Source organism: Anomaloglossus baeobatrachus, chromosome 5 (assembly GCF_048569485.1).
Source record: "Anomaloglossus baeobatrachus isolate aAnoBae1 chromosome 5, aAnoBae1.hap1, whole genome shotgun sequence".
NCBI lineage: Eukaryota > Metazoa > Chordata > Amphibia > Anura > Aromobatidae > Anomaloglossus > Anomaloglossus baeobatrachus.
In genome coordinates, this window is record NC_134357.1 from 335,828,222 (window position 1) to 335,851,007 (window position 22,786).

The 22,786-nt window shown below is 46.8% G+C and overlaps 1 protein-coding gene across 3 annotated transcripts in view; it reads left to right on the forward strand.

Annotated features, from left to right (window-relative positions):
- The window catches only part of MYBL2 (MYB proto-oncogene like 2), a 70,953-nt gene that overhangs the window by 43,066 nt on the left and 5,101 nt on the right, over positions 1 to 22,786 (forward strand). For 2 of the 3 annotated variants that reach the window (XM_075347550.1, XM_075347551.1), the window contains 4 exons: positions 253 to 352; positions 3,446 to 3,559; positions 3,662 to 3,775; positions 5,083 to 5,463. In XM_075347550.1, coding sequence (XP_075203665.1) covers positions 253 to 352; positions 3,446 to 3,559; positions 3,662 to 3,775; positions 5,083 to 5,463 — 709 coding nt within the window. The remainder of the gene's footprint in view (positions 1 to 252; positions 353 to 3,445; positions 3,560 to 3,661; positions 3,776 to 5,082; positions 5,464 to 22,786) is intronic. The other variant, XM_075347552.1, reaches the window with a different exon arrangement.

Consider the following 22,786-nt stretch of genomic DNA (forward strand, 5'->3'; position numbering starts at 1 on the left):
ACAAGTGGATTGCGTTTGGTTTTTTTTTTGTTTTTTTTTTGGTTAAAGTTCACTTAATTTTGTTCAGTTTTCCTTTGTGTTGCATGATAAAATGAAAAATGTCCTTCAAAGCTACAAATTGTCATGCGGAAAAAAGCCCTCATATGTATTGTATGTAAAAAACATAAACTGGAAAGAAGCAAAACTGTGAAAATTGAATCCTTGAGATTTGGAAAATATGTTTACAATTTTTTTTTTTTTTTTTAATTTTAGGTTTGTGACACCGAATCATAAATGTCTGGGGGATAATACACCCCACACACCCACACCATTCAAGAATGCTTTAGAGAAGTTTGGGTCATTGAGACCATTGGTAAGTGCTGATTTACATGGTTTTGTTTCCTGGAATATAGAAATTACTGATCTCCCTGCTATAACTGTGGGCTGTCTTTTGGCATGCAATCCTTCCATTTCTGCTTCTGTCGCCGGGATGTCAAATAGAGACAGACGAATAGTAACTATTCATGTTGGGATAATGCTTACCGAATACCAAGTACTATTCCAGTATTCATCATGGCAAGAAAAATGCTCAGTTTCCTCACTGACTTCCATTAGGTTCGTTATTCATGATGAATACCAGAATAATACTTTAGGATTCGTTATGAATAATCCAAACACGAATAGTTACTATTCGCCCATCACTAATCTCAAATTTAAATACACAGTGGGCCAAAATTAACAAGCGTTGATATTTATAAAGCTACGTTTTATTGACCTGTCATTGATGGGTCATTTTCAGTGGGGCTTTGCCCCTTTTTAGGCTTTTTTGGATTAGACAGCAGACCTTTAACCGTTCCATCTCCTTTTGGGGTTATCTAAAACTGTATTAAATCATGACATGAGGGCACTGGGTCAATAGCGTATCTGGCTGCAGCTTGATGAGGAGATAGAGGGGACACCGTCATGGCTGGAGAGTGCACGACTCTGGGGCGGTTGGTTACTGCAGTGCCAATTACAAGGAGCGTGCCGGACCGGATTTGTATCATTAGGCTATGTGCCCACAGGAAAAGTGTCCTGCAGATATATCCGCAGGACATTCCGCAGGAGCTTCCAGAAAACCGCAGCACCACTTTTGTCTGTTTACATGCTGCGGTTGTATTGCGGAATGTCTTGTGGATATGCTGCGGCATTCTGCATTGAGGATACAGTACCATGGCTTCGGCACTGCATCCTCAATGCAGAACAAGTGCTGGAGTGATCGGGAAGTTCATACTTACCTCCATCACGCAGCGCTTCAATTTCCGGCTGTGTCTGTCTGCACATTGCCGGAAAAGGTGGGTGGGCCTGAACTAGCTCCGGCTGTCACATGACTGGAGCTTGTGCAGGCCCCGCCCACCTCCTGCTCCTGGCTCCACCTCGCTCCTCTGCAGCTGAGGAAGTGACTCCGGTGTCTTCTATCAAGGCAGGTAAGTATAGGACCCTGCGGAGAAATCCGCAGGAATAATTCACATACTGTAGTTTTCCGCAGGGAAATCTGCATTATTTCCGCTGCGGAAAAAAATGCAGCATGGGCACAGCACTCCACAAATGCCATAGAAATGGGTGGGGACTCGCTGTACTGCGGACTTTTTAAAAATCCGCGGAATTTCCACGCAAAAAATCGCAGCAAATTCCGCATTTTCCGCAGCGTGGGCACATACCCTTAGCATGCGCTGTCTACCGGCGGCTAGCTCTAGTAGACACTTATTTTATTGCTGGCCAAATATAAATACTCTGTGAGCTACATTTGGCTTATTGGTCTGCGTTTGACATCTATGTTCAATAGGGAAGATGATTGTCAGGTCACTGGGCCAGGAATAATGGTCCCGTGTCATGAGAAGTAAACCGCAATGTAGTTTTATTAAAATGATTCAATACACAGAATGACAAACTGAAAGTGTCTTTTTCTGGAAGTGAATGTCCAGTGTTTAAAGGTTCAAAATGGTATGTTAATTAGTTTATCACGTATGTTAGGTGAGCTTGCGACATACATTTATTAGGGAGCTGGCTTTCACTAGCAGCAGTGACTGGAGCTGGCTCTGAGCGCTGCGGTTCCACTAGTTTAGATGGTCAGCATTCCTTGTCCTGCTATGGAGACCAGAAGTCCTCACACAGAACCACCAATACAAAAGGTATATGTCTAAAAAGGAAAACAAAAAAAAGTGAAAACACAAACCAAACTAATTTTAAAGTTCTGTTCTTTTTTGTTTTTATTTTACCGCTTTGAAAAAAAAAAATAAAAAATGTCGCCGTAATGAAGCTGATTTGGAGGATCATGGAAACAGGTTTTTTTCCTTTTCTGTCCAATAAAGGGTGTAAAAGCAGAACCCAAACCACAATGGCAGAACAGTGTCCCCACTGTGAATTCACCTCCTACAATTTATTTTTCTTCTATTACATTGTACAATAAAATGAATGGTGTCATCCAAAACTACATCTCGTCTCACAAGTCTTCATATGGCTGTTCAACGGCAAAATATAAAATATGTTCGTCTCTTGAAACAAATTGGGGGTGGGGAATTGTGGGTCATTGAAGGGTTAATATCCTGTAGTTAAAATGTGTCCTATGCAGACTTGTGTGGCTTCATGGCAAAAAAAAAAAAAAAATCCTTTTATTTGCAGCAACAAGGATCTAGATGAAAATAACGCAATGACTTTTCTCCAAAGGTTAAGATCAAAATGTTCCTAGTTATGTACAATATTGCAAGCGTAACCAGTTTGTTACCCAGGAATTTAGAAATCCTAGGTATTCGCTATAAAGCCCGACACTCATCTGCATTTTACTCATCCGCAAAGGCACTGGAGAACAAATAGGATTTAGAACTGCAGTTGTCTTGAGGGGAGCAACAAATGATAATTCTAAGGGACAATGACTATGTAAAGCTGAAGAACCAGGTCAGAAGTGGCCAGTGTCCTACTTTATTTCCCCATTTCCCCCCTGAGTAATCTGTATTTCGTTTTTGTAAATCCACCACAAAGTCCCAGAGATACGGGCACTTTATTTCGTGCACCTTTTTCCGAATCCTACAAGGGGGCGTTGAGCCCTTGCTAACAAATGCGACGCATCTTACAAACATGTCCCCACAGGACCTTGTGAGCTCCTTGTTTAGGAACGAGGTAGAAATGTCTTTTTGAGGAAAAACACAAACAAAAAACCCATATCTCTGGTGGATATACAAAAAACTGAATCCTCATGGGAGCAGCGGGAATAAAATGAGAACAAAATCTATTGACTTTTGCCTTGGTGACAAAGGGTCAACAGTAGTAATATATACAAGGCACTCCTGAATTCAAGAGTGCCTTGTATATATTACTACTGTATATGGTCTGGAAACCTACCTGAGCACCCTGGTAACTAGAAATTCGGTAGAAGTGCCTTATCCTTTTGAAGAGTTTCAGCAGTGACTTAGATGTTGTATACTTGTAGCCCCCAACCCCCCATTTTGAAGAGGATCTGAAGGAAGTTCTCCGCAACGAATCCGGCATAGAACTGGTCATTGTAGATGAACCCAAGCATGACCGTACAAAGAGGAAACCTGGAGTAAGTAGTGTCCGTTACCGACAAATTTACATAGACTCGGGCAGAATACAAATTGCTTTGCGTTTCCTTCTTGCTGGTTTCATTTCTATTTTATCCTTTCAGCATCCTCATAGCCCCATCAAGAAAGTGCGAAAGTCTCTTGCTCTAGATGTGGTTGACAAGGAGATCAAACCTCCTACGCTCTCCCTTTCTTCAGCAGCCTCGCTACAAGAACAGGTAATGTCCGAGGTGGATTGTTCTCTGTAATAAACCACTTCCTTTTGGAATCGTTGGTTGCTGACAGCATTAACCTCAGCGCAACTGTTTTTTCTTTCTTCCTCCAAGAGCCTCCCATGATTACCTGTCAAGTGCTAAACCAGTTGTACTTTTGAATGACACCATCCATTTTACCATGTGATTTAATGGAAAATAGGGGGGAATTTTAAAGAAGCATAACTGTTTCTTTTGACAGTCCAGCAGCAATGTGAATGCAGCCCTGGAACATAATACTGTTCTTGTGAGAAGATAGTCTTATGTACAGTATGTGTAATGGCCATGTATGACCGTACAGGGACATGGTCTGATCATACCACATCTGCTGGGCAGGGGAGGAAGTAAGAAAGTATACAGACATTACAGCATGGGATCACAAATGATTCTTAGAAATAAGATATTTTTTAAAAATGGGCAGAGAAATGTTTTACCTCACAAAAGGAATCGGCAGTGATCCCGTGGTGTAATGTCTGTATACGTTTGCATCCTCCCCAGCCCAGGAGCTGTGTTATATGCTGACCATGTCCCTGTACAGTCCCACATGGCCATTACACAGTACATAGCAGGGGCACATATAAAAAATTCTCACCACAGAAACTTCTTATTTCAAGATCTATTGATTAAAATTAACTTCTAAAATGGTCTTTATTCATGGAACAACCACCTTAAGTAAATCTTGAAGATACATCCAGATAAAATCACTTTTCTGATGCATGTATGTTAGGATAAAGGCCCAGTCACACACACCAACTTACCAGCGATCCCGAAAATGATGCAACCTGATAGGGATCGCAGGTAAGTCGCTGGGATGTCGCTGGTGAGATGTCACACAGTCAGATCTTACCAACGACTCAGTAACGATACAGGTCACAGCAGCGACCTGTATAACGATCTCTGCTGTCATTGGGACCCTGTCAGAGTGTCAAACGTAGCGATGTGCCCTGCCCAGCAGGACATCGCCTTTGAAGAAAATGGCCTGGACCATTCTGCAACGACCGGCGACCTCACAGCAGGGGCCTGATCGCTGGTAGGTGTCACACATAACGAGATCGCTAACTGGATCGCTACTGTGTCACAGAAACCGTGACTCAGCTGCAATCTCGTTATGTGTGATGGTACCTTTATAATGGTAGTGACCATGATGCTTGTTTAGATCCATGGTTTGGGTCGTACATTTACCTGAAATCTGATGGCTTGGATTGTTGCTGTATTGTTTATGGGTTGGTAGCTTGCTGGCTGTCAGATAATTATTCTCTTTATTCCCTCCTCAGCCTCAGACCTGCGAGAGCTTCTTATCTATGTCCCTGAATGAGTCGTCTTGCAGCAGTAAAGAGAACAGTTTATTAAATCAGGGATTTGTCCAGGTCAAGCCAAGCAAAGGCTCCTTGATGCATGAAGAAACCTCGAATACTGATATCGGAGAGCTAGTGAAAACTCAGGAGTCCTCGCTTCGTAAAAACCTACTCCTCAAAACTGAAAAAACAAACACAATTACAGACTCCAGCCCAAGTTTACCGGTGGATGTAGGCACCATGGTGAAGACCTCCAATAACGATAGTAAAGAAGACATCATTAACCCCACTAAGCCTATTGCTTGTAATGCTGAGAAACAGTCGGCAACACAAACAGAAACACTCAGGATTCCAGAGCCGGTAAGTGACACTAATGACACACAGGACCTGGTGATGGTTCACAATTCGTAGCTGTGGGTTTTTTATTATGGAAATTATGCATCGGATGATTTGTGGGAACATATCGTTAAAGCGATGGTGGGATAACGCTTTGGTATAATGCCAAAATGCTCCTCCACCAAAGAGCTTTACAGGGTGGCTTCTGATGTCATACGTTTGTCTAAGGCTGTGTCGCATGCAGTGGAAGCGCTGCATTTTTATTCTGCTACTTTTTATTCAACTGTTGTCTGCAAAGTGTCTCTAGTAATATATGCAATAACTATCCTTTTGATTATTTTTTTTTCTTTGTCGCTCCATTGGGAGACCCAGACAATTGGGGTGTATAGCTTATGCCTCTGGAGGTCACACAAAGCATTACACTTAAAAGTGTAAACCCCTCCCCTCTGCCTATACACCCTCCCGTGCATCACGGGCTCCTCAGTTTTATTGCTTTGTGGAAGGAGGCACACATCCACGCAAGCTCCACATTTTAGTCAGCAGCAGCTGCTGACTATATCGGATGGAAGAAAAGTGGGCCCATACAGGGCCCCCAGCATGCTCCCTTCTCACCCCACTTGGGTCGGCGGTGCTGTTAAGGTTGAGGTACCCATTGTGGGTACATAGGCAGGAGCCACATGCTGTTTTCCTTCCCCATCCCTTAGGGGCTCTGGGTGAAGTGGGATCCTGACCGGTCACCAGGCGCTGGGACCGCGCTCCCTCCGCAGCCCCTGGGGGAATCTGCTGGACAGGAGCCGGGTATCATCAGGGACAAGGCCCTGCGACTCTGAGGTACTCTGTGTCCCCTTGGGGACGGCGCATAGTGCGCCTGGGTAATGGACACTGCAGCAGCTGCTGGGTGTGTTAGTGCGCCGGGACTACCGCGCTGGCCGCGCTTGTTTGCCGGCCACGCTTATAACTTTAGTCCCCGGCTTTTGCGGCCTAGTGCCGCATATTCCCGCCCCCGGGCCTGCCAGTCATGGGTAAGGGCGGGACGCTGCACTGGACGTCAGCGATGAGGGCAGGAGCATACTTTGTATCCTCCTCCCCCCTCACTGAGCACCGTGGGGCACCAGATTCCCGCACTTTTACAGGCACGCCCACGGCCCCCTCCTCCTCTCTGAACGCCGGCAGCCATTGCTAGACGCTGGAGAACTTCAGAGGGGAGACAACTGAGCTTACAGCTCTGGGAGGCCCAGGCAGGGATCTGGTGGTCACACAACCGCTGGGAGCGGTCGGTAAGCCGCACCTGTTACTAGGTGCTGGTCCCCCTGGGTGCCGAATTGTATATTTATATGCTTATAGTGTATACATTTACTCTGTACGGCCTCACTGTTAGCGTTTGGCTATATACCCTCACTGATTATTCTAAGAGGAGAAACAGCATGTCGTCTGCAAAAAGCAAGGGTACCAAAGCACAGGCTTACTTTGCAACTTGTACCTCATGTGCGGCAATGCTTCCTGCAGGTTCCACCTACCCTCATTGTGTGCAATGCTCGGCCCCTGTGACACTCACTCAGCCGGAGTCTCAGCCACTGGTGGGACCCCCGGCCCAGGTGGAACCTCCGGCCCCCACTGTCCAGGTGACAGGGACAGAGTTTGCAGTATTTGCTGACAAACTTGCTGAGTCTATGGATAGATGGTCTGCTAAGATACTGGAAGCTTTGCAGTCCAGACCTGTAACACAGGCCCCGGGCACTGTTGATTCATTGCCCCCATGCCCCCCTCGGTCGGAGCAGCAAAGAGCTCCTGGGTCAACTCATAGGTCCCAAGGGGAGGACTCCGACACGGACCGCAGTCCCAGACCGACGAAGCGGGCTCGCTGGGAGCGTCCCTCAACTTCATCACACTGTTCAGGGTCTCAGCATGAGGACTCTCTGGAGGATGAGGCAGATGCGGCAGATCAGGACTCTGATCCTGACGCCGCGCTCAACCTTGATACGCCTGAAGGGGACGCCATAGTAAACGACCTTATAGCGTCAATCAATCAGGTGTTAGATCTTTCTCCTCCACCCCTTCCGATTGAGGAGTCAGCTTCTCAGCAGGAGAAATTTCATTTTAGGTTTCCCAAACGTACACGGAGTGCGTTTCTTGATCACTCCGACTTCAAAGACGCAGTCCAGAAGCACCGAGCTTTTCCGGATAAGCGCTTTAATAAGCGACTTCATGACACACGTTATCCCTTCCCCCCTGACGTAGTCAAGGGTTGGGCCCAGTGTCCCAAGGTGGATCCTCCAGTCTCTAGACTGGCGGCCAGATCCATAGTTGCAGTGGCAGATGGTGCATCACTAAAGGATGCCACTGACAGGCAGATAGAGCTCCTGATGAAATCCATCTATGAGGCTATCGGCGCGTCCTTTGCTCCGGCATTTGCTGCCGTATGGGCACTACAAGCTATCTCAGCTTGTCAGTCTGAGATTAATGCACTCACACGAGCCGCGACTCCGCAGGTTGTGTCATTAACCTCTCAGGCGTCGGCGTTTGCGTCCTACGCCATGAATGCGGTACTAGACTCTGCGAGCCGTACAGCGGTAGCATCCGCCAATTCAGTGGCAGTCCGCAGGGCCATGTGGCTACGTGAATGGAAGGCAGACTCTGCTTCCAAGAAATTTTTAACCGGTTTGCCGTTTTCTGGCGACCGCCTGTTTGGCGAGCAATTGGATGAAATCATTAAACAATCCAAGGGTAAGGACTCGTCCTTACCCCAGTCCAAACCTAACAGACCTCAACAACGGAAGGTACAATCGAGGTTTCGGTCCTTTCGGCCCTCAGGCAGGTCTCAATTCTCCTCGTCCAACAGGCCTCAAAAGGATCAGAGGAACTCTGATTCATGGCGGTCTAAGGCACGTCCTAAAAAGACCGCCGGAGGAACCGCTCCCAAAGCGGCCTCCTCATGACTTGCGGACTCCCCAAACCGCATCCTCGGTCGGTGGCAGGCTCTCCCGCTTTTGCGACGCCTGGTTCCCACATGTCCAAGACCGATGGGTGAGAGACATTCTGTCTCACGGTTACAGGATAGAGTTCAATTCTCGTCCTCCGATTCGTTTCTTCAGAACATCTCCGCCCCCCGAGCGAGCCGATGCTCTTCTGCAGGCGGTGAACTCTCTGAAGGCAGAAGGAGTAGTTATCCCCGTTCCCCTTCAGCAATGGGGTCACGGTTTTTACTCCAACTTGTTTGTCGTACCAAAAAAGGACGGATCTTTCCGTCCCGTCCTGGACCTCAAACTGCTCAACAAACACGTGAAAACCAGGCGATTCCGGATGGAATCTCTCCGCTCCGTCATCGCCTCGATGTCCCAAGGAGACTTCCTGGCATCAATAGACATCAGGGATGCTTATCTCCACGTGCCGATTGCACCAGAGCATCAGCGCTTCCTGCGTTTCGCCATCGGGGACGAACACCTTCAGTTCGTGGCATTGCCTTTCGGCCTGGCAACAGCCCCACGGGTCTTCACCAAGGTCATGGCAACAGTGGTTGCAGTCCTACACTCTCAGGGACACTCAGTGATCCCTTACTTGGACGATCTTCTTGTCAAGGCCCCCTCTCGGGTGGCATGCCAACACAGCCTGAACATTGCTCTGGAGACACTCCAGAGGTTCGGGTGGATCATCAATTTCCCAAAGTCAAAACTGACACCGACACAATCGCTGACATATCTCGGGATGGAGTTTCACACTCTCCCAGCGATAGTGAAACTTCCGCTGGACAAACAACGATCCCTACAGACAGGGGTGCGATCTCTCCTCCGAGCCCAGTCGCACCCCTTGAGACGCCTCATGCACTTCCTAGGGAAGATGGTGGCAGCAATGGAGGCAGTTCCTTTTGCACAGTTTCATCTGCGTCCTCTTCAATGGGATATTCTCCGCAAATGGGACAGGAAATCGACGTCCCTCGACAGGAACGTCTCCCTTTCTCGGGCAGCCAAGGCATCCCTTCAGTGGTGGCTTCTTCCCACTTCTTTGTCGAAGGGGAAATCATTCCTGCCCCCATCCTGGGCTGTGGTCACGACGGACGCGAGTCTGTCAGGGTGGGGAGCAGTCTTCCTCCACCACAGGGCTCAGGGTACCTGGACTCAGCCAGAGTCCTCCCTTCAGATCAATGTTCTGGAGATAAGGGCAGTATATCTAGCCCTGAAGGCGTTCCAGCCGTGGCTGGAAGGCAGGCAGATCCGAATTCAGTCGGACAACGCCACGGCGGTGGCATACATCAACCACCAAGGCGGCACGCGCAGTCGGCAAGCCTTCCAGGAAGTTCGGCGGATTCTGCTGTGGGTGGAAGCCACAGCCTCCACCATCTCCGCAGTACACATCCCGGGCGTGGAAAACTGGGAAGCGGACTTTCTCAGTCGCCAGGGCATGGACGCAGGGGAATGGTCTCTTCACCTGGACGTGTTTCAAGAGATCTGTTGCCGCTGGGGGAAGCCGGACGTCGACCTAATGGCGTCCCGGCACAACAACAAGGTCCCGGCATTCATGGCACGGTCTCAAGATCACAGAGCTCTGGCGGCAGACGCATTAGTTCAGGATTGGTCGCAGTTTCAACTGCCTTATGTCTTTCCTCCTCTGGCACTGCTGCCCAGAGTGTTACGCAAGATCAGGTCCGACTGCCGCCGCGCCCTCCTCGTCGCCCCAGACTGGCCAAGGAGGTCGTGGTACCCGGATCTGTGGCATCTCACGGTGGGTCAACCGTGGGCACTACCAGACCGACCAGACTTGCTGTCTCAAGGGCCATTTTTCCATCTGAATTCTGCGGCCCTCAACCTGACTGTGTGGCCATTGAGTCCTGGATCCTAGCGTCTTCAGGGTTATCTCAAGAGGTCATTGCCACTATGAGACAGGCCAGGAAACCAACGTCAGCCAAGATCTACCACAGGACGTGGAGGATCTTCTTATCCTGGTGCTCTGATCAGGGTTTTAGTCCATGGCCATTTGCCTTGCCCACTTTTCTGTCTTTCCTTCAATCCGGAATGGAAAAGGGGCTGTCTCTCGGCTCTCTTAAGGGACAAGTCTCGGCGCTCTCTGTATTTTTTCAAAAGCGTCTAGCAAGGCTTCCGCAAGTACGCACGTTCCTGCAGGGGGTTTGCCACATAGTCCCCCCTTACAAGCGCCCACTAGAACCCTGGGATCTGAACAGGGTGCTAATGGCTCTTCAGAAACCACCTTTCGAGCCAATGAGAGATATTTCTCTTTCTCGCCTCTCGCAGAAGGTGGTCTTCCTAGTGGCAGTCACATCACTTCGCAGAGTGTCTGAGCTAGCTGCACTGTCATGCAAAGCTCCCTTCCTGGTGTTTCACCAGGACAAGGTGGTTCTGCGTCCGGTTCCGGAATTTCTCCCGAAGGTGGTATCCCCCTTTCATCTCAATCAGGATATCTCCTTACCTTCTTTTTGTCCTCATCCAGTTCACCAATGTGAAAAGGATTTGCACTTGTTAGATCTTGTGAGAGCACTCCGGCTCTACATTTCTCGTATGGCGCCTCTGCGCCGCTCGGATGCGCTCTTTGTCCTTGTCGCTGGCCAGCGTAAAGGGTCGCAGGCTTCCAAGTCAACCTTGGCTCGGTGGATCAAGGAACCAATTCTTGAAGCCTACCGTTCTTCTGGCCTTCCGGTTCCTTCAGGACTGAAAGCCCATTCTACCAGAGCCGTGGGTGCGTCCTGGGCATTGCGGCACCAGGCTACGGCTCAGCAGGTGTGTCAGGCGGCTACCTGGTCGAGTCTGCACACTTTCACGAAGCACTATCAGGTGCATACCTACGCTTCGGCAGATGCCAGCTTAGGTAGGCGAGTCCTCCAGGCGGCGGTTGCCCACCTGTAGGAAGGGGCCGTCTTTCGGCTCTATTACCGGGGTATTCTTACCCACCCAGGGACTGCTTTTGGACGTCCCAATTGTCTGGGTCTCCCAATGGAGCGACAAAGAAGAAGGGAATTTTGTTTACTTACCGTAAATTCCTTTTCTTCTAGCTCCAATTGGGAGACCCAGCACCCGCCCCTGTTCCCTTCGGGCTGTTGTTCTTTTGTGTACACATGTTGTTCATGTTGAATTGTTCTTGGTTCATGGTTTAAGTTCTCCGAACATCCTTCGGATTGAATTTACCTTAGACCAATTTATAAGTTTCCTCCTTCCTGCTTTTGCACCAAAACTGAGGAGCCCGTGATGCACGGGAGGGTGTATAGGCAGAGGGGAGGGGTTTACACTTTTAAGTGTAATGCTTTGTGTGACCTCCGGAGGCATAAGCTATACACCCCAATTGTCTGGGTCTCCCAATTGGAGCTAGAAGAAAAGGAATTTACGGTAAGTAAACAAAATTCCCTTCTTTTTTTTTTTTTAAATACCTTTTTCCTTTTTTGATGCAGAACTGAAGTACAGTGGAGCCTTGGTTTACGAGAACAGTCCGTTCTGGGAGTGTGCTTGTAAACCAAGTTACTTGTTCAGCAAAGTAAGATTTTCAATAGGAAATCATTGCAATGCAGACAATTCCTTCCACAACTTATGTCCCATCCTGGTCCCCTATTGTGCCATTCTACACACCTACACACACCTACACACACACCTACACACACACACCTACACACACACACCTACACACACACACCTACACACACACACCTACACACACACACCTACACACACACACCTACACACACACACCTACACACACACACCTACACCTACACACACCTACACCTACACACACCTACACCTACACACACCTACACCTACACACACCTACACCTACACACACCTACACCTACACACACCTACACCTACACACACCTACACCTACACACACCTACACCTACACACACCTACACCTACACACACCTACACCTACACACACCTACACCTACACACACCTACACACCTACACACACCTACACACACCTACACACCTACACACCTACACACCTACACACCTACACACCTACACACCTACACACACACACACCTACACACCTACACACACACACACCTACACACACACACACACCTACACACACACACACCTACACACACATACACATTATGCTCACCTTACCATCCGTTCCCTCGCCGGCCTCCTGGTTCTTGTAGTTCGTGGTACAGGATGTGTATCGTGTAAGCATCGGGACCGATGCCGGAGCTTCCGCTGCCAGTGCGCTGATGTCAAAAGCATTAGCCGCTTGCCTCTGGTCAGCACACTCCCTTGAGTAGCAGCTGACAGTGGAAGTTCCTCCATCGTCGCAATGGTTACTGGATACACATCCTGTACCCGCGAACTACAAGAACCAGGAGGCCAGCGAGGGAATGGAATGTAAGGTGTCTGTGTGTGTCAGAGCGCGGTGGATGTACAGAACCGGAAATGTGTGCGGTGAGGATTTGCTCGTACAGCAAAGCATTGCTCGTAAACCGAGTTACAAATTTACAGCAAGCTTTACTCGTCTAGTGAAATACTCGCAAACCGGCTTACTCGTTAACCCCTTAACGACCGCGGGCCGTAAAATTACGTCCTAAATGACATAATCTTACTGCCCGCGGTCCTCCGGCGGCAGCATGCCGCGATCGGCACACATCTCAGCTGATTTTCACAGCTGAGATGTGTGCCTGCTAGGCACGAGCAGAATCGTTATCTGCTCGTGCCGATTAACCCCTTATATGGCGCTGTCAATACATGACAGCGCCATTATAAGCGCAATCGCGGTAAAGTTTTTACTTACCGCCGAAACCGGAAGTCACGTGACGCGATCACGTGACTCCCGATAGTTGTCATGGTAGTACAGGGTCATGTGATGACTCCTGTACTACACATGAATTGGTTTCACTTTCGCTGTGCCCGGGGCACAGCAAAAGAGAAAGACAGCGTATCTGCTGTTTACAGCCTTCCAGCTGTGATCAGCAGATACTGCAGAGCGATCGGAATGCTGATCGCAATAGCCCCCTAGGGGGACTAGTAAAATAAAAAAAAAAAGTAAAAAAATAAGTTTTAAAAAATTAAAAAAAAACAAAAAAACCTAAAAGTTCAAATCACCCCCCATTCGCCCCATTGAAAATTAAAGGGTTAAAAAAATAAAAAATATACACACATTTGGTATCGCCGCGTTCAGAAACGCCCGATCTATCAAAATATAAAATCAATTAATCTGATCAGTAAACGGCGTAGCGGCAAAAAAATTCCAAACGCCAAAACGACGTTTTTTTGTCGCCACAACTTTTGCGCAAAATGCAATAAGAGGCGATCAAAACGTAGCATCTGCGCAAAAATGGTACCGTTAAAAACGTCAGCTCGAGACGCAAAAAATAAGCCGTCATTGAGCCTAAGATCCCGAAAAATGAGAACGCTACGGGTCACGGAATATGGCGTAAAACGTGCGCCACTTTTTTCGGACAAACTTCCGATTTTTTTTTAACCCCTTATATAAAAGTAAACCTATACATGTTTGGTGTCTACGAACTCGCACTGACCTGAGGCATCACACCCACACATCAGTTTTACCATATAGTGAACACAGTGAATAAAATATCTCAAAAACCATAGTGCTATCGCACTTTTTTTGCAATTTTTCAGCATTTGGAATTTTTTTGCCATTTTCTAGTACACAATATGGTAAAACTGATGGTTTCATTTAAAAGTACAGCTCGTTCCGCAAAAAATGAGCCCTCACATGACCATATTGACTGAAAAATAAAAAAGTTACGTCTCTCAGAAAAAGAATGGCGAAAAAAAAAAACGGAAAGCGAAAAATCGGCCGGTCGTGAAAGGGTTAACCGAGATTCCACTGTAGTTTAATTTTTTTTTTTTTTTTTTTTAATTTTTAATTTCTGTCTCACTATAGAAGCTTATATTGTGGTCAGTTGACATTGAGAGAGATTTTAAAGGGTAGGTTTATACTTTATAAGCTGCGGCTGACACCAGGGAGCCATTATATACAGCATTCTAGCATACGGTATATAAGAGCCCAGGCTGCTCTGTATAACATAAAAAAGACCTTGATAATAGTCACCTAGGGGGTGGTCTGGTCGATGGGTGTCGCTGCTCTCGGTCCGGCGCCTCTTCCATCTTGTGCGAATGGCACCCTTCTGCCCATCCCTATGTGTACGACGCGTCCTGTGTCATTCACGCAGAGGCCTCCATTACACTCCTTCACGTGCACTTTGATCTGCCTGTTTTTTTTTTTTTGTTTTTTTTTTAATTATAGATATGTCAAAAGTGTTATTTACTTACAGCAGGGTATGTGCTCATTTTTGTTTTTATACCAGGTTTTATCTGTTAAGGGCCACAGTCTGAACGTGCACCTACACTTTGCACCCATACAATCATATGGTCTAGCTCATTTCTTTGGATTCACTATAGCCAGAAAATACTGTTCAACTGCATGTTTAAAGGGAATCTGTCATTGGGTTTTTGCTGCCTCATCTGAGAGCAGCATAATGTAGAGACAGAGACCCTGATTCCAGTGATGTCACTTTCTGAGCAGTTTGCTGTCATTTTGATAAAATCAATGTTTTCTCTGCTGCAGAGCTAGCAGTTATACAGCTCACAAATATACTGGACTACCTGGCAGCAGGCCAAGTAGTCCTCTAATGATTTACTGCTGAGTTAAACAGTAATTTTATCAAAACTACACTAAGCAGCTCGACACATCGCTGGAATCAGGATCTCTGCCCCTACGTTACGCTGCTAGCAAGTTAGGTGGCAAAAACCTGGTGACAGATTCCCTTTTAAATGCACACTAGTCATGAGTATTCAAGAAATCGTGTCAATTTTTGCTTGCACTTAACCCCTTCACGACCTTGGACATTCCGGTATGTCCAAGGTTGCTTTGCTCCCTTTGATGCCAGCTCACACCTTTCCTGAGACGTTTGATCTTCTGATCAGCCGACATGTGCCTATAACACAGGCGATATGTAGGAACCAGGAGAAAACCGTTGATTAAAACTGTCCTGCTGTGGATAAAAGAAGGTCCAAATTGCTGGGTTGTAGAAGAGGGGGCTTTATTCAATGCGTTTTGAAGTCAGAACCCCACATCAGGAAATGCAGCGAATATACTCCTGGTTCCTATATACTGCTTCAGCCTCTGGGATGTGGATCTTGCAGCAGCTGTTTTTTCTTTTTACTACTGGTGGTGGGTGCCACAACCTCACAAGGTGACGCACATGACCAACATGGTATTTCTTTATATTTGGTTAATACCCTAGTGCGCTTGTCCACAGCATTTCAGTCTTTACAGGTGTGGGCAGATCGGAGTTCCACCAGCCACTGTTAACTGAATCCCACTGTCAATATCTGACAGTGGGATTTAACCAGCGTCGGCGTGGAGCTTGTCGTTCTCTGATCGGCGGCCCTGTGACGTGATCATGGGGTGCCGATGGATTGTCATGACACCCGGCAGTCAGCGGACGACCCCTGATACTGTCAAGACGTAGTTCCTGTGAGCGCTGACGTTCATAGGAACACATTTGTGATGTACAAAGACTTGCTGAAACACCGTTCTTTTCAGCAAACGCGATCAGCGTATTGTAACGTAAGCCCCCTAAGGGAACTAGTGAAAATAATAAATAAAAAAAAAAATGAGTTGCCCTCCTTTTGCCCCATTAAAAATTAAAACAAGAAAATACTCACATTTGATATTGCCGCGTTCAGGAATGTCCGATCAAAATAGGAAATTAATAATTGGTGAACAGCGTAACAGGAAAACATTAAAGTGAACCTGTCATCAGAAATTTAGCTATAAAGCTAAAAGTTCCCCCCTCTGCAGCTCCTGGGCTGCATTCTAGGAAGCTTCCTATAGTTCTTGTGGCCACTTTTATACCAAAATAAACACTTTGTAAACTTGTACCTTTTCTTATGCAAATTTCGTAAATCTTCCATGGGGGCGGGCTGCCTGGGGTCCGTTGCTGTCATCCTGCCGATTTACGCTGCCCCCAAATGCTAAATTTCAAAGCTCAGGACGCCGCCCCTGGGTGCCCGTGGTCCCGCGCATGCGCTGTTCCACTGTAGCGGTGCCGTGCACTGTGTGCACGTGTGACCGCTGGTGACGCTTTGCGCGGGCACGAGGTTATGGGCGGCGCTGTGAGTGTCATCAGCAAGTGCCGCCCATAACCTCGTGACCGCACTTTCCCCTATTACTCCAGCGTTATGCGCAAGCTGGCCAGATGACCGGACGTCACCTGCTGCTGAGCAGGATGGGAAAGAGGTGACGTCCGGTCACCTGGCAAGCGAGCGCGTCACCAGCGGTCACACGTGCACACAGTGCACGGCACCGCTACAGTGGAACAGCGCATGCGCGGGACCACGGGCACCCAGGGGCGGCGTCCTGAGCTTTGAAATTTAGCATTTGGGGGCGGCGTAAATCGGCAGGATGACAGCAACGGACCCCAGGCAGCCCGCCCCCATGGAAGATTTATGAAATTTGCATAAGAAAAGGTACAAGTTTACAAAGTGTTTATTTTGGTATAAAAGTGGCCACAAGAACTATAGGAAGCTTCCTAGAATGCAGCCCAGGAGCTGCAGAGGGGGGAACTTTTAGCTTTATAGCTAAATTTCTGATGACAGGTTCCCTTTAAATGCCAAAGTAAAGTGTGTTTCTGGGTTGTGGCAACATTGCAATAAAAGGCGATTAACACATCAAATCTACCAAAAAAATGGTAGTTGTAAAAACGTCAGCTCAGAGCTAAAAATCTAGGCCATCACATAATGCCAGATCCTGAAAAACAAGTCATGGGTCTTTTTCCCTTGCAGATATCTGACACACACATTCTTGCACAAAAAAAAAACATAGCATAAATTTGACGACTTTTCCACTATGTGAGAACATGGCCTATGCAATTATTGCAAGAGACACCTGACTTTATTGGGGATAATTTTTGTTTGGGTAGTTTTTTGCTACTTTTTCACCCTTCAAAAACCAAACACTTGTACATTACTGTATAATCACAAGTCATATAAAGCTTCAGAGATGCCATTCTGTCCAGCTAAGAAGCATAGCCATTGTGAAGACGTTTCACCTACATTGGTGTAATAAAAGTGACCACGCCAAAAGCCAAAAAGGAATAGCTTCAGGTTTTGGCCACAGACCGTGACTCTCCTTTATTCTTATCTAGTTCTGTTTGTGTCCTTGTCACTTCGAGCTTGGTGCGGTACCTGCACCCATTTGGATTGCACAGGTAGCTCCGCACCTCCATTCATATCTGCCATCATATAAAGGTTTGTTGTGTTTTCAAGCAAGTCTGTAAGAGCATGGAGCAGATACCTAGGAGAGCATGAGGAGAGCCAGACAGGGATCAACCCAGCAGCAGGACCAGTATCTGCTCCTTTTTGTAAGGAGCATTGAGAGCCCTACATAATGACCTCCAGTGAGTGTTTGATGTCCATATATTTGATAAAACTGGCAGAATCGGACTTCAGGAGGGCCTCACAAACTGTGGTAGACGTGCGCTCACATCTTGGCGCCACACAGCTCAAATGGCATTCACTAGTGAGCGTGGCAAGTTCACTATTGGGGCCTCGTTCTCCTAGATGAGAGCCGGTTGTCTATTCACAGGCGTTGAAGAGGCTGGGAATGCTATAGTGAACGTTTTGCTGCCTGTAACATCCAGCATATTCAGTTTGGCAATGATGGTGTGGGGAGACATATCCTCTGTTGTCTAATGCCACGTGCACACATTGAGTATTTGGTGGGTATTTTACCTCAGTATTTGAAAGCCAAAACCTGGAGCGGGTGATAAATGCAGAGGTGGTGACGTGTTTCTATGATACTCTTCCTCTAACTGTTCCACTCCTGGTTTTGGCTACAAACGCTGAGGTAAAATATTCACTAAATACTAAACGTGTGCATGTGGCCTTACAATGCTCCATTTGATGGTGAACCGTACCCTGACTGCTATTGGTTATGCATATGAAAGCCTTATTGCTGATGCCGTGTGTCCTGGATGACAAAGGTGCTCTCATCCAGTTGAGTATCTTTGGCACATTATGTGTAACCAGCTTTGCATTTCCAACGCTTCAGTATAGTTTTTTGTTTTTTTTTATTAGGCTATGTTCACACATTGCTTCTTTTACTGTGTTTTTGAGGTCCCAACGATGCCCCTAAATGCATGTATTTCCTTCTCAGCAAAGTCTGAGATTTCTATTTTGCTGTCTACACTGGGCATCTGTTGTTGGCTGCATCTTGGCTGCGGTTTTGAAGATGTACCAAGTCCATTTGATGCGTTTTCACAAAAAAAAAAATTAAACTAAAAGATTCCCCCTCTGCAGCTCCTGGGCTGCATTCTAGAAGGTTCCTGTTGCTATTGTGCCCCCTTTGAGACCTAAATAAACACTTTATAAAATCTTACCTTTTTGTATGCTAATGTGGTTTTATTGTCACAGGGGCGGGCTGTATTTCGTCCGTTAGTCGCACCCTTGCCGCTGTATGCCGTCCCCCATTGCTCATTTACATACATGAGGACACCGCCCTCATGTAACTGTCCTCCCGAGGTCTCGCGCATGCTTTGTGCCACTCTCACGGGACTGAGCACTGTGCAAAGCGTGAACGCTGGTGAGGTGATTGCGCAGGCGCGAAATTATGGGCGGCGCTGTGATTGTCATCAGCAGCGTCATCCAAGTACCCACCCATAATCTCGTGCCCGCGGTTTTCCCTCTGCCTCCACCGTTATGCACAAGCGCTGGCCATATGAACCACGTTACCCATTACCCATGTTTCCCTGGAGCAGGAAATAGATGGGAGGAGCAGGACACTACCGATCAATAGAGGAGACGTGGAGACGAGACGGACACGAGATTATGGACGGGTACTTGGATGACGTTGCTGATGACAATCACCGCGCCGCCCATAATCTCGCGCCTGCGCAATTACCTCACCAGCGTTCACGCTTTGCACAGTGCTCAGTCTCGCGAGAGTGCCACTGGGCATGCGCGAGACCTCAGGAGCATAAAGTTACATGAGGTCGGCGTCCTCGTATGTAAATGAGCAATGGGGGACGGCGTACAGCGGCAGGGGTGCAACTAACAGACAAAATACAGCCCGCCCCCAAGACCATAAAACCACATTAGCATACAAAAAGGTAAGAATTTATAAAGTGTTTACTTAGCTCTCAAAGGGGGTACAATAGCAACAGGAACCTTTCTAGAATGCAGCCCAGGAGCTGCAGAAGGGGAATCTTTTAGTTTAATTGCGAAAATTCTGCTGACAGGTTCCCTTTAAAGCCATACAGGGGTACTTTAATGTTGAGAAGACATTACATTACATTACATTACAATGAGACTTTCTAGGTACTCGCTTTGAACAGTAATGTACAAGGATATACTGACCTTCACTTGTTAAGTGTATCAGAGACTTTCCAGGAGCTCACGGATTTAGGTCTTGGTGACCCCACAGGACACCATCTGAGGTCTCATGCCTAGAATTTGGCTGAAGTGGGAGCCAGACACACAACTGAGTCACAATATTAGTTGTGATAAAATTCTCACAAATGGGATCTGCCTGTGATTTCAATTTTTTACTTTGATTTTTGAGGGGTAGAGGGTTGAACCCAGAACACAGTTGGTTGACTTTGTTTTCATTGACCATTGAGGGATCGTCATGTTCTCGGCGAATTACATAATTAATATCAGTAAAGATGTCGGTAATCATTTAAGATCCAATTCATGTTGTTAAATGTTTCCTTAACTTTTTTTTTTTTTTTTTTTTATATGACCATCCAGCAATATACGATGACTTTGGTCCACATAAACAGCTGCCAGAAGAATTATATTTTCTAATGGCAGTGTCTCTCTTGTTTTTTTGAACCAGCAATGCCACTTGCGATTAAGCCTCTCTGTAACAGGCAAAACAGCAAGTTCTTCCATTCCTTTATGGAAATGCCAGGAATTAAATCATCAGCTTGTAATTTATTTTTTTTAAATTTTTTTTTTTTTTTTAAGCACTGGAAATGGGTAATGAAGTAATTCCTTCAATTCAGCCACCTGTGTGCTTTTGACCTTCAATTTGTGTTACCTGAGGGTTGTCAGTGTCTACAAGAAAAGGTTTCAGCTCAAGCAATACTGCCCCACTGAGTGGCTTGATCGACAATTGCCCCTTTTCTACCAACATGTCTCTTCAAGATGGAATCAATTTTAAGTGTTCTGGCAGCAATAACCAATTTCCTCAGCTTGCCAATCAGAGTTCTAGCATGTCCCTATTGCAGACTCTTATTCCTTCCCAGTGCCTTTTCCCTTGGATCTGTAGAGGAGGAACTTCTCTACTGAGCATGTGCATAAAGTGCAGCAAGGTTTTATCTCAACTAAAAGCCTAGATCCTTAGGTTAGGAATAGAACAGACATTTATAGGACATTTCAGAACTTTCCCAAATTCTTAGAAAAAATATTCAGCACATGCATTGAATTACTGTACCCGCTATGACTCCGCCACTCTGGTTAGAGCTTTAGACATTTTTACGGGTGTAGTAATGATATCTGGGGTATAGCGTAACAAAGCAAAAAGGCATGTCCTTCAATTAAGAACATTGGCTGATTAAAACCTTTTTAAATTGTACTGAGTGATCAGTCTGAACAGTCTACCTTTATCAGAGCTTCCATTTTTACTTGTGCCATGCCAGGGCCACTCATTTTGGGGTCCTTTTAGGTATCGAGTGTTTCTTACACTGGATTTTGGCCAACATTATACCCTGTTTTGGTTGTAAGAGCGTTGGAAACCTGACCAGAGGAAGATTGAGCCTATACCATATTACTGTTGTATTTTTCCTAGCATCCCTACTGCAGATCAATAGCATTGTGTATATCAATAGCCATACAGTTGTGCTGATCATGAGCCCGGGAAAGTGTCACAACCCCAGCGGGAAATGCCTATACCTGGGGCATTTAATAAAGAAGTTGGGACATGTTTTGGCATGTGTATATATTGCAGGACCGCCTACTGCTCTGTGCGCCATAGGTTCTGACGTACAGGAGAGCGTGTCTGCCAGCACTGGTCGGTAACACTTCCAATGACGTGTCTGTGCTAATGACATAGAAATGAATATGCTGTAGCCATTTATGCTGAGTGATTTGTCGCTGCAGCTAGGTAATAAACCTTCACGATTAAGTTAGGCTTTAAAAAGGTTAAATTACACCTGCTGATTTCTGTGCAAATTACACGGCTAGAAAAGAATTGACTGCAGGTGTTCTCTTACCAAACAACATCCATCTCGCTCTTTCCATGCCACCCATGGCTCCACACACAGGCGTAATTAGAGGAATCTAAATAATTAGCCTTTTTCCATTTTGAAAGCGTTAAAGCAGCCACTGCATTTCTAGTCATCCCTTTAATCCAGACGGAGCGTTTACCTTTTATCTTTAATAATTTAAAGAACTTGCTCCAGTGAGACGCATGTTACATTCTCCGCTGAACTAAAGGTCACAGCATGCCATGGAAGACTCCTGGCTGTGGTGACAAGGGGGATATTGAGTGATAGGTAGTGTTTAGCACTGGGATGTCATTGTCTCTAAGCGCTTATTATCTGTAGAGCCCATCAGACGCCATACTATTAACCTCTCATCAACTTGGCAGGAAGAGTAAGGGATGCCAACAAAATGTGCAGCCAGAAAGCTCGGAGTCCTGGAAATGAAGCCAGCCAGGTCCAGGTAGTGAAACGTTAATGTGTTGGGGCCACCGGAGCGGGAGACTGTCATAATCTGCTCATTGAGGGCAGAATTTGTGGCTTCGGTCAGTTTGGCCCTTAGGCCGGGGCCACACGGGGCACTAGTGCGATCCTCGCATGACACTCAGCTCGCGCTGGCAGCACAGCAGAGACGAGTGTCATTCTAGTATCTCTGCGACTGAGGTCCGACACTGCGAGCGGACCTCAGCTGTGGGGAGCGGGCTGGCACTGAGCAGGGGAGGGAGGGATTTATCTCCCTCTCTCCTCCGTTGCCAGCTATTGCCATTCTCGCTCTGCACTCGCGGTACACCGGTGTACCGCGAGTGCAGTGCGATTTTTTTTTTTTTCTCGCCTCATAGACTTGAATGGGTGCGAGAGAGAGTCTCGCATTACAATCACAGCATGCTGCGATTGTTTTCTCGGTCCGACTAGGGCTGAGAAAATAATCGCTCATGTGCACTGACACACAGGCTAGAATTGGTCCTAGATGAATGCGATGTTTTATCGCATTCCACTCGCACCATTTTTCTCACCGTGTGGCTTAATGTAAATCGGCCGTGTGCGCCCCTCTGTTTCCTGTAATACAGCTGTACTTTCATGCCCTTCCACATCCCTGAAACTGGACTTGTCTCTGTACTGTTAACAGTTAAAAATGTCGATATGCTGACACTCTCACCACGCGCTAAATCAAAGGG